This window comes from Neurospora hispaniola (assembly GCF_033458365.1).
Source record: "Neurospora hispaniola strain FGSC 10403 chromosome Unknown B0T23scaffold_10, whole genome shotgun sequence".
Lineage (NCBI taxonomy): Eukaryota > Fungi > Ascomycota > Sordariomycetes > Sordariales > Sordariaceae > Neurospora > Neurospora hispaniola.
The window spans coordinates 23,034-36,149 of record NW_026944415.1 but is presented as its reverse complement, the minus strand read 5'-3'; the positions used below and the strand labels follow the sequence as shown (position 1 = coordinate 36,149).

The 13,116-nt window shown below is 33.3% G+C and overlaps 1 protein-coding gene across 1 annotated transcript; it reads left to right on the top strand.

Annotated features, from left to right (window-relative positions):
• Positions 1 to 229: 229 nt before the first annotated feature.
• On the top strand, positions 230 to 2,597 carry B0T23DRAFT_389803 (kinase-like domain-containing protein). Its single transcript, XM_062837834.1, has 2 exons — positions 230 to 961; positions 1,027 to 2,597. Exons 1-2 carry the CDS (start codon positions 547 to 549, stop codon positions 2,190 to 2,192), a joined length of 1,581 nt encoding a protein of 526 aa, XP_062688064.1. The 5' UTR covers positions 230 to 546; the 3' UTR covers positions 2,193 to 2,597.
• The last annotated feature ends 10,519 nt before the right edge of the window (positions 2,598 to 13,116 follow it).

Genomic DNA, 13,116 nt, shown 5'->3' with positions numbered 1-13,116 from the left:
TGGATTGCGCCGCGAGCACTGCAGTTACTATGTCTAGAGCGCTGTGCTATGTGTACAGTGGTCCCAGTGGGGTTGCTCTGTAACTGTGGGGGAGATCGGCCCTAGCAACGGGGCTGTTTGTTGACTTTTTGACGCGTGCCTGCATTCTGCTCAATACCTAAACTTCCACTTTTGGGTGCAAGTCGCGTCTTGAATGGCCCGTGCACCGGCCCCTCTGGCGCTATCGATTGTTCAAACACTTGTTTACCGCCAAAATAATTCCGTCACTGCCCTGACATGGGATTTTGACCGACAAGACACAATCTGATCCCCAACCGGCCACTCTTCACTTTCCTCTTCAGTTTTGTGTTTTTCTGCTCTTTTCTTCCTTCCGTGGTCTCTTGAGGTCCTTGGTTCACTGCATCTTCAGCCAATTGTTGTTCCCCCAAGATTCATGGCCCTCGCGCTGGTTCTTGCTGGTCTCTCGACACTCGAATTCGCCCTGACCACCCTCGCGCTCGGCTCCACTGTCAGTCGCATCATCCTTTGCTAGCAGAAGAAGGTCCAATGGCGGCCGTTACCTCAACACGTCGCCAACGAGAAGAAGAGCACTTCCGCTTACACCAAGATGCGCCCTCCACTCAGGATACCGAAATGAGCGAGGAGGCAGAGCAACAACACCATTACGGCAACATTGGCCGCCATGACGCCCACGACGTGGACGAACAGGAACACGACGAGGAGGAGGAGGAGCAGCAGCAACAGGCCGAAGAGGAGGTCGAAGCAAGCAGTGCTACAGAGGGCGAAGGGGAGCAACAGGAGGACCAACACGAGGACGATGACGATGACCAAGATTCGGTCTCTTCCGACAGCTCAGACGACGGCATTGTCGACCCCAACATTCAGGACGACATGGAGAAACTCCAAAACACCTTTCCCAATTTCCGACAGCAATATCGGCTGATCAAGCGCATCGGAGAAGGTTCGAATCACCAAGACCAAGGCCCTTTATCACCAGCCACCAAGCTGACCACTTCGCTTTTCCAGGCACCTTTTCGACCGTTTACAAAGCCGAAGACCTCGTCTACGATCAGTACGACAATTCGTGGGACTACGAACAAGAAAGTGACAAGTGGGCGCCTCCCCCTCTCAGGACATACGGACGCAGCTCGGGCTCCAGTATGGCCAGTCGCCCACGACGCAAACCCAAATATGTCGCCATCAAGAAGATCTACGTCACCTCCTCTCCCACCCGTATTCTGAACGAGCTCGACTTGCTACACGACCTGCGCGGCTGCACATCAGTCTGCCCCCTAATCACGGCCTTCCGCGAGACCGACCAGGTTATTGCTATCCTCCCTTACTTCCGCCATGCCGACTTCCGCGAATACTTCCGCAAGATGACACCTACGGATATCGCCATCTACCTGCGGTCCCTCTTCACTGCTCTCGAGAGCGTCCACCGCCACAAGATCCTTCACCGTGACATCAAACCCACAAACTTTCTCTACGACCCCGCCACCAGGCGCGGTGTTCTCGTCGACTTTGGTCTTGCCGAGCGTGAGGGGTCCGAATGCAAACCCTGCCTCTGCCATGAGGATTCGACCACCCGGCGCAACCGCCTCCGCACCGCCCACCTCAACTCCAGTGTGCCGCACAACGGCTACCCGAAACAAGACACGCGCCCCTCGCGGCGCGCCAACCGCGCTGGCACCCGAGGCTTCCGTGCGCCCGAAGTGCTGTTCAAGTGTACGGAGCAAACCACCAAAATCGATATCTGGTCTGCCGGCGTGATCCTCCTCACCATCCTGTCCAAACGCTTCCCCTTCTTCAACTCAGCCGACGACGTCGAAGCCATGATCGAGATTGCCACCATCTTCGGTATTAAGCGCATGCGACAGGCCGGCCAGCTCCATGGGTGCATGTTTGAGACGACCATCCCGACGATAGGCACGCAGGGGTTCAGTTTTGAGCGCATCATTCTCTGGAGCACGTGTCGGGATACGGGCGTCAAGATGCCCGAGGATGAGAAATTGGCGGTGGAGTTTTTGGCCAAATGTATGGACCTGGATCCAGCGAGGAGAATCAGTGCAGAGGATGCATTGAATCATCCCTTTCTGCAGATGGGATTAGAGAAGGAACATGGCGGAAGCCAAAGTGGCGAGGAAGAGGAAGAGGCGGAGGAGGATGAGATGGATATCTTGCGGGTTTAGTGGCCTGGGTTTACGGATTGTCTCCGGAGTATTATATGACATTGATTGGTAAGGTGAGACAGTCCAAAGGGGGTGCGAAAGGTTAAAGGCGTTCAACCGGGATTGATAGCATAATAGGCGCTGGGCGTTGCATGTTCATGTTGGTGTCCATAGAGGGAACCCCGGGTCTGAGAACAGGGTCAAAACAGGTACATGGCAGCCAACATGCCAAGATGCACACAACAGGGGTGAAACATGGTCTTACCAGTCTGTTTTCGCACATTTCTGAAAGACCAGCAAATTATGTGCCGTGTACGTGCATGTTGTCGGACAACACCCTCTTTTGGGTATAAAAGACGTTCAACCCCGAACACTCGCACAGTACCAACCTAGGTTACCGGATCGGTAATGAAATTTGCTATATATACGCTATTTTATCTATATTATCGTACTATTACTAACATTTACCAATACCAAATATTAAATTCTTACTAAATATAATCTAATTACTAAATAACTATACAGTATACTAGTTATTCTTTATTTAATATAATAAACTATACTAATAATTAGACAGTTTCAATATATATCTAATTCAACAATAGGCCTTTACTACAAATAGATTAAAATCAATAAATATAATAAAATATACAAATAGTTATATAGTATATATATAATTATTTCTTTAATAATCAATCCTTACCGAATATAAAAAATACTATTAATAGTTATATAATATACATATACTTCTTTATACAATATAGTAAACTATACCAATAATTAAACAATTTCAATATATCTCTAATTCAATAATAAATATTTATTACGAATAAACTAAAATTAATAAATATAATAAAATAAATAAATAGCCGTATAGCTTCTATATAATTCTTTATTCAATATAGTAAATCGTAATAATATATATCTAGTTCTACAATATATATTTGCTACTAATAGACTATTAATACTTAATTAGCGTTTTCGCATTAAATTCATAGTGGCCCCGGGTCGGGGAGGACTTTACTTACCTATTGCCTACCTAGGCCAAGGGAATATTCCCGTTCCATCGTTTAAGTACCATTCCTATTTTTATAGTAAAATCTATCTATATTATATTAGGAAGATTGTCAAATATACATCGGTCTAGTTAGTAATATTACAATAGTAGCATAATGTAAATATAATATCATTAATTAAACGGGAAAATAAATTCATTATATCTATAAATATATATTCCTCCCGCTACTATATCGCTTATCTATTTACTACCTAAGTAGATTAGAAGGCGTGTAAGTAAATTTAATAAAAGTTAATCGTTTACGAATATCCTATTAGGTTCCTCTATTCCCTTCACCTATTAGTAAAGTTTTAGCTATAATTATTACTAGAATAACTAGGCCCGAATTGGATATTTAGAAATATAGACGGAATGCCAAATTCCTCTTAATAATAGTATAAGGTACTATCGAACTATATATTAGATGTTATATAGCGTAAAGATAGGAAGGAAAGTGGAAGTAGAAATAATAATCAAATTTCCTAAAAAAAAATTTCAAATTATATACGAATCTTCTATAATAAATAGCAATTATCGAACTGTTTTATAGAGACAGTAGGGAAAATAATAACAGTAATATCTTTATAGAACGGGTAAATTAAATAGAAATAGTAAAAAGAAAACAAATTATATACGAATTTATAACAATACTAGAATATTTTATATACGTATATAAGTGCCCCTCTTAATATCTTTTATTATCTTCCTCTAGTTCGGACTATAGGAAAAATTCTCGAACAATTTCGTACTCGGTCTATCCTATTATTACTACGACTTCCACAGTTATATATAGTAGATAAAGATCGGCGATATTAATTATAATAGGTTTAAACTTAAAGGTAATTAATATTCCTATACTACAAAGATTTTCGCAATTGAATATAAGTAGGTAGTCCTAACTTTATAGGAAATATAGATCTTCACCTATAATCTATAACTCTCCGAAGTTCTCTCTTACTTCCCGTATATTCAGCTAAATATATTCTGCTACGAATGCTTATATATACCTATTCGGGTTATCTTAGTTTTTACTATATTCTATTTTAATAATATTGTACCGTCTTCTTATTATTTATCTATAGATTTCAACTTCTCCTTCTCTCTTATAAAATTCTTCGGCTAAGATCTCTTTAATATCGGGATTATCGTTAACTACTATAGTAGTATTCATAGTAGCATTACCATTCTCAAACTAATCGTTCTCTAATTCTAATATACTTTCTTATATACTAATTAAATTAATATACCTAGAGGAAGTAGAATCGTTTCTACTTCCATTCCCGTTCATAAATTCCTTTATTTCTATAATACAAATCTTAAATAGTAGCTACTCCTACTCCTTTATAACAAAGTCCCCCTAGGGATTAAATAGGATTTTAAATTCATTAGCGGCTAAGGTTAAGGAATAACCGGAAACGGGTTTTAAATTCGTAATAAATTTAAATATAGAATCATTAAAATTCGCAATAAATATAATAGAAAGTAGGAGTAACGGGTTTACTTCTATAAAAGTAAATAGGACTTTAAATTCATTAGGAGTTAGAGTAGGATAGCGGGCGGGACTTGGATTTATAAAGGTAGGTACTTTAAGGTTTATAGTAGAAGGCAGAATTAAGAATAAATCTACCTTTAAAAAGGTAGGGGAACTATAAATAGAAATGACCTCAATCTCATTAACGGCTAAGGTTAATAGACGAGCGGGACTTAGATTTATAATAGACGTAGCGGGTTTATTTATAGTAATAGTCGTTTATACTTATAGAATAGTATATTCGCCGCCCTTATACGCTAAAAGTTTAATCTTCTTCGCTATTAATTGCTCGTTGGTCTATATAAAGTATTTACATATATAGTCGATCGTATTCTTTCTAATAATCTATTTCTTAAACTTCGCCTCAATTCGAAATATTAAATTTAGGACTATATAAACTATTATATATAAAATAATTAGTGCCTAATTTCGTAATTAAATTTATAAAAAACTTATAATTGAGGTTAAATTTAGTAAAGTCGTTTATTATTAATTCCCTAAACTTTTACTTCTCTAGGTATTATATTAGATTCGGATTGTCCTTATTATTCTTACATAGTATTTTTATTGTATATCCCTATAGAGTAATAAATTCTTCATTATTGGCAGGTATTTTATTTGAGCGACCTTTATTAAATATATTAATAAATTAAATAACTTTAAGCTTAATTAGATCCATCGTTAAATTAATCTACATTTCTTATATTTACTTAATATAACCCTCTATCCTCTTTTTAATAATATTAAAAATTAGTATTTTTATAACTTATTCGTAGTTTCGCTTTAAGTTTAGTAATAGGACCTTTATTAATATAGAGCCGTTAATATCCGGATCAGAGGTATCATTAATTGTATTTTTCCTAACGGTATATTGAAGTTTAGTAATTAAGTAATTAAATACTTATAGCGGACGAAGGTGATAGGATAGGTCGTAACTATTATATAAGTAATTTACCTATTCTATACCGTTAATAAGTATATATAACTTCACTTCGCTATCCAAATTAGAAAGGAACCACTTCTTTATTAAAATATTAAATTTAATCTCCTTTCCCTTTTATATTAGCGGAGGGATATCTATTAAATAAGCCTCTTTCTTAACTCTCGCTAAATACACTTCGAAATCCGCTATATCCTTAACTCGGCCTTTCATAGTAACTTCTATATTTGTAGGGTCGGTAATATATATCTAGATAGTAGATAACGCAATAGAGTTTATCCCTATTATATTAACCGTCGGATTAAGCACGTCGGTTTTCCCTTTACCCTTTTAGGCTCTTATTAGGCGTATTTGAGTTATCTTTATCTTAATAATATTTATATTTAGATTCGTAGATAATACAATACTTCCCGTATCGTTCGGGTTGGATTTCACTAAAATTATAGCTTTCCCTTTACCCTTTTAGGCCTTTATCGGGTAGGCTTGAATTATCTCCGTCTTAGCAATATCTATATTTAAATTTGTAAATAATATAATACTTCCCACATTGTTCACATTAGATATAAATACTAATATAGTAATTTTAGCTCTAACCCTTAAAGTTTTTTTAGGATTCGCGGAAATCTTAGTATATATAGAAGAAATAGAAGTCGACGTCGAAGGTAGGTCCTTTAGTATAGTAATAAATATATTATTTAAATATTACCTACCTAATTTCGCAGTAAGTAGGGAAATTAATCTAATAAAACAAATAAAATTCAGAAATATCTATACTTTAATAAAAAAGCCAATTCGGAAAGCCCTAGTCTAATACAGTAGAAAGATATTAAACGGTCTCTTATAATCCCCCTTATCTTTAAACTTAATCTTTAATACTAAGTGAAATTCAGCTACTAAACATCTTAGTAGTAGTACTAACTCTAAGAATATTTCGCAATACCTATTCTATTTTTAGGCCTAGCTATTCAAAAACAATTCTAAAAAGTTAGTCCATCTTATTATACCTAAATAGGTTCCTAGAGTCGGACCTTAACTAATATTATTATTATCAACGGCAATCTCTACCTATTTTTTAAACTTTTTTTAAAAACTATAATACTTATTCATTTATTCATACTCCGGGGCGAATTAGAATTCCTCTTCCGGCTCCGATTTAAGTTCGTTATTATCTAATTCGACTACCCCTAAAGCAAATATTTGAACAGACTCGGCAATAATTTCCGGAATCTTAAATTCGGTTTAAGGTACCTCTATATCAATACCCGGATCGGAACTAAATAAAACTATTATACGTTTTAATAATATTTAGAAAAGTATTAGTTAAACAATTTTTATACAAAAACCCAATAAACCAATAGGAAAAATACAACAGGGACCCGAATATTAATACTATATCATACCTCTAAAAATAGTAAAGAATAACCAATAAAAGAATTTAAAGTAATAAATAAAATAAATTCCCTTAGAACTAACCCTAAGGTGACTACAAAATAATTAACGTAATTACATCTTCTACGAAAGAAATTAGTAATAATATAAACGTAGATATAATATAAGAATAAAATAATAAATAGGATTTCTTTAATATAAATTATAATAGAGATTAATAAAAAAGTTTTATATTAATATAAAAAAAATTATTTAACCAACGTTCAATAAATTCGCAATTAAATTACTTAAGGACAGTCTAATTAGAAGGAATAGTTAAATAATAAAGAAGGAATAAATTTGGTTATTCTAGTACGAAGGGTCGTAATTTTTATAAGTACTTACCCTCTATTATAACCCCTTTTAATCGAATAATTCCATTATTATTTATCCTTCAAGGTAATGTTCCATTTTATATATTATAATTACTTGCACTAAAATAAGCAAGCGAGCAAGCCCACCGATATTTTATTTCAATTCAACGATAATATTATCTAGAAATATCCTATTTAAATCTTATACTCCTCTACTCTCTAATTCTATTAAAGTCTCCGAATTCATTATTATAGAGTTATCTATTACCCTAAAAGTCCGGACTTCCGAAGGAGGAGTATGCCGGGTAACTCTTATTGTCGGTTCGTAATTGGATCCTAAATAAGTAAAATAGAAGGAATAAATAGGAATAGGTAGCTAAGAATAAATACTCTATCAATATATAACTTTATATATTTGGCAGACGATAAAGAGAATTACGCGCGGATTACTAGGAAAATTTAATAAGACTATTTTTTTTTTTTTTAGATTATGTTAAATATATAACCACTATAATAGACTATCTTATTTAATAAATAACCAAAACCATATACGAAATTATAAGTTAAATAATAATCCTGTCCAAGCACTATCAGCAATATAAAATATAAAATAACACTAATAATAAACTAAACAGAACTTATACTAAAATATCTATCAATATAATATAAAACTTTATAAATAGGAGAACCGTCCGGAACGAAAATTCTATTTATAATTTCGCAATATAATATATACTAAAAAGCATACAAAAGAATATTGGAGAATTAATACAACAATTTGAAATTCGCAATAGTCTATCGTATATTATAATCATGATTATTAAATATTCGGAATAATATCCGTAGCAATATTATTAATCATTGCGGCCGCCGCGGCCTTTTCTATTTTAAATATAGCGGCCTACTCGTCTAGGGGAATAAATCAATATCGGTCGAATAATCTATTATCGTCCGAAGAATCTTCCTTAAATTTATTCTCCTAAAGCGGATTTCGCATAATAAATTCCTCACGTTAGGGTCTGCCCTTCCAATTAGAATATTTACTATTAACCATTTTAATCCAATTCTTAAACACTTACTTATCCCGGAAGTAAATCACCTTCTTATTATCTAACGAATAAATAACTTTAGCAAGATCCTTATTTATAAGGATATTCATACGGGCGTCTACTATAAATTAATAGTATAAATCTAAATAAGAGTTAGTTATAGGAGATTTTTATATACCGGTAATTATATTATACGTACTTCGCATCTACTTTTGGGCGTTCTTAATACACTTATTAAGAATAATATAATTATCTATAAACTTAAATACTTAGAAGAATTCATCCTTCCCAACACTACTTTTATCTTCCTATCTCTAAAAGAAGTAATTCTATATCTCGAAATAACTAAAATACAATCGAAACTTTAAATTAACTTTAAATAGAATTTCTACCTTTACCTATACAACTATAATATATTAATACATAACCCGAAACTTAATACAAAAATCTTTATTTACCTTCGCTATAACAATTACTTTCGACTTCCATATACTATAATTCCCATCCTATTTCTTACACAACTTCCTTCTAGCGTAGGACTTAAATAAACCTATATACCCGGCTTCCATAATAATATACTTAATAAACCAATTACACATTCTCGGATATATCTATTAAATTACCGATACCTTCTCTTCGAACCGGAATTATATAGTAAGATCTTTAATAATCTTATTATAAATAGGATTATCGTCTACCTTCTTACATATCTTCTTCTTCCGATTTTTCTTTATATTAGTATCCAAAAATTATTCTAGATCTATATCCAAATAATAAAGCGTATTATCGGAATCACTCCCACTTAACCCTTCACTATTAGATATATATATACACTTACGCTTATTACGGCGGCGCGATTTCTAATACGAAATATTAGTAATAATTTAATATTAACGAAATATATAATTTACACGTGCTTTAGACTTTTTATTCGATTCTAATATATACGTACCTCCGGTTCCGGTTTCCAATACAAATATGGGAATTGTAGGCGTGATAGGTATTTAGAAAACCCTAATAGGGATTAACACTTAAGGTAATTCGGCGGTAATAGGGGCCGAGAACCTCCGGGAATCCTATATAATAATTCAGTATTAAAACGGATTATTAAATTAGGAGATTGAATACTCTTAGTGTAATATAAGGGTATATATTAAATGCAATTAATAAATATTATACAAAAGTATTTTTCTTTAGTAATATATAGGTAGTATAACCTATAACCCTATACTTAGACTTCTATACCCGGGCCCCAGGGATTACTACGAAAGCACTTCTACCTGGCTATAAGTTTAATAAGGCGGGTAACGTCCCTACCTATACTATTAAGGAGGTAGAGGGGGGTAATTATACCCGGGCCCCGAGGATTACTATAAATAAATATCTATTTATCTATATTAATATAATAGAAGGGGGAAATAATTCATCCTAATCCCTATAGGGGTAGAAGGTATATAAGTACCCTAGGGTTCCGAATAACCCTACGAAAAAAATTTTATATTAATATAATATTTTAATATTGTTTCTAATAAATCGAATAAATATTAATAATACTAAAATAAGATGGACTTACACTTAAGTAAATTAAAGCTCCTCGATATATATTCTCCTAATTAACTATAGAAGTACTAAGCGTATAGGAACTATAAAGTTACTCCGACTAGCCTTATAAAAAATATAATATATAAATATAGTATATTCGATAACTAATTTAATATATTTAATAATATATTAATAAGATTAAAATAAGACGGACTTATATTACTATAAATATCGGCTCCGTATATACTATCCGGCTCGGCTCCAAGGGCGCATCCGATCTCCTACAAATTAGAATTAAATTAATTATCCCCATAAGTATTTATAATATTATTAGAATATCCTATAATTTAGTACGAATAAATATTAGAGATAAATATCGATTAAACACTTTACCGCATAACACTAGGCTTAAGTATCCGGATTAGCAATAAATACCTAGAAAGTAACAATAATACTATCGACGGGTTAATACTAAAGCACTATACGAATTGAAAGCGAAAGTAAATACGTAAAACAGCCGGAATAGATAGAATAAAATAACAACGAACGCCCGTATATACCTAAAAAACAATTAAAACAAGAAGGAAAAGAATAATAAGAATTGTATATATAGTAATAGAAAATTTAAATTTAAGAGGAAAATAGGCGCGGAAATACTAGTTTAAATAATTAATTATTAAGCTATAATAATACGTTTACTTTAATACTAACGGCTGCAACCGGGTAGTAATAATCGGCTATAGAAAATCACTATTCTATAAAATAAATAGAAGGCGTAGGCAATTTATAAATAGTTTAGCGATAAACTTTACAACTTCGTCAACGAAGTAGAGAAGTCGTAAATAGATTTTGGAAAAGTATGTTAGTTTATTTAGGTAAGAGGAGGGGGGAATTAAAGAGTTAGTTATAGATATAGGCAATCCTTATAGAAGCGTAGGGTACTTATAGAGAAAATTAGTAGGTATTAGCAAAATTATAGTTATTTGTATAGATATTATAGGGAAGAAGTATAATTAATTGCAGGATACTACAATAAGGGGTAGTAGGGTTAGAGACCTACTAGGCCATATCGCATTCCAACGCGTCTATTGCGTCATTATAAGGACCTACCCAACCTCGCTAACTCTATTATCATCTTATCTCTTATCTACTATTCTATCTCTCCAATTACCGCCCGACTTTCTAGGTCCCAATAATAGTCCGCTAGGTTAATATTAATATATATTATTACTAGCGTACTATTAAAATACTATAACACGGTCGATAATATACGGTTTCGTACTACGGTCTCTAAATACCGACCCTATACTTTAAAGCGTAGGCCTAATATGCCCGAACATTATAAAAAACACAAATACTAATATATCTATTAAGAGAACGAACTCGTCGATTTGTACAATGCTTCGATTACTACAGATATTGCCTAGAGAAGCCGTTGTATAGACTTTAGTAGCCTTACGAATTTTATAGTAGCGACACCCGTGGAATATATACCTCCTACTCCCTCGGTACCTCCTTTAGCCCAATTACCCGAAACAATAGTACTACCACTAGGAATTCCAATTACCTATACGGATCCTTCTAAACGGGTTAATAATTAACTATAGAATATTCCGCCTAACCCTAATATTCTAATTTAATTAATTAAACCGGCGGATAAATTAACCCTCAATATTATTAATTCGGTACTAGAAAATACCGCTTTATATTCCAACAATAATAATATTATAGATAGATATAAGCCCGGTAGTTTCGAGGGAGTCAATAGTAATAGGAATAGTGAAAATACGAGCGATGGGAGCAGCGAGAATTTAAATAACAATAAAGAATTTAATATAGGGTTTAGAAACGAGGAAGTAGACGGAATTAATAAGCAGTTTCGCCCAATTGCTATTAAATAAAGATTAAAAGATTCGCGGAATTAGCAATTGGATACGATAATTGAGGTACTATATATGTAAAAACCTATTAAAATAACGCTTTTCTAAGACCTGCTTGTCTTGTAGCTTTAAGATTGCAATATCTCCTAGATATAATATTCCCGACTAATTGAGGTTTTTAAAACGGTTAAGAATATTAATAAATTATTAGAATTCTTAAAGTTTAAAGATACTCTCATCAACAAATTTAATAATAGTTTACCTTTTAGGAAATTAAGAATTAGTATTATAAAGTTGGACCTAACCCGTATTCTTAATAAAGAGTATATAGAAGAAGATGTATATATCTTCGATTTTAAATACTTATTTACTATTTTACTTAATTTAAAGATACTACACTAAAGTATCTATAGAAGAATAGTATATTATATAAGTTCTAATAATTATATTACTAAGCTATAGTAGGTATTATAGTAGGAGCAATCTATACGAACAATATTAGGAAAGTTCTTTAAATACCCTAACGGCAGTATAATATTCCTATTAGACTTTATTTATTAGTATTCTCCAAACTATAACAAACTAGCATATCCGTGCAATTAAATGCGGCGCGAAGATGTATATTTGAGAAGAATAGTATATTGTAGGCTCGATTATATTACTAAAGCATATTAAAAATAAACTATAGGACAGCCAATCATTTATATACAAAAGGTCGTTATATAAGATACTTTTATACGTTTAATACGATTTATTAATTTCGTAGGGAAACTTTAGTACTAATAGGGTAATAGCGTCGAGCTTTTCGTTATTAACGGAAATTCCCTATTAATTGGCCTAGACTAGATTATTAATTATATAGAGGATATGGTTATTAATTATAATTACGACCCTATACGGCCTAATATATAGACGGCACTTATAATACTATTTACAATCCACTATTTCTTTTATAAATAATAAATAAAGTTTCTTCCTACTATAGTAACCTCGCCGCTACAAGGCGAATTAAAATTAAGAACTTATTTATAGAGCTATTTTATAAATATATAGGTAAATAAAAACGTATAGTCTCTTCCTCTATAATTATACACCAACGAATTTAATCTCTACCGTACTATATACTGTACTATCCTTAATATTTATATCTTTTATTAATTTCTCCCTAAATAAATCCGAGAACGCCGGTTAAGTATTATCCCGG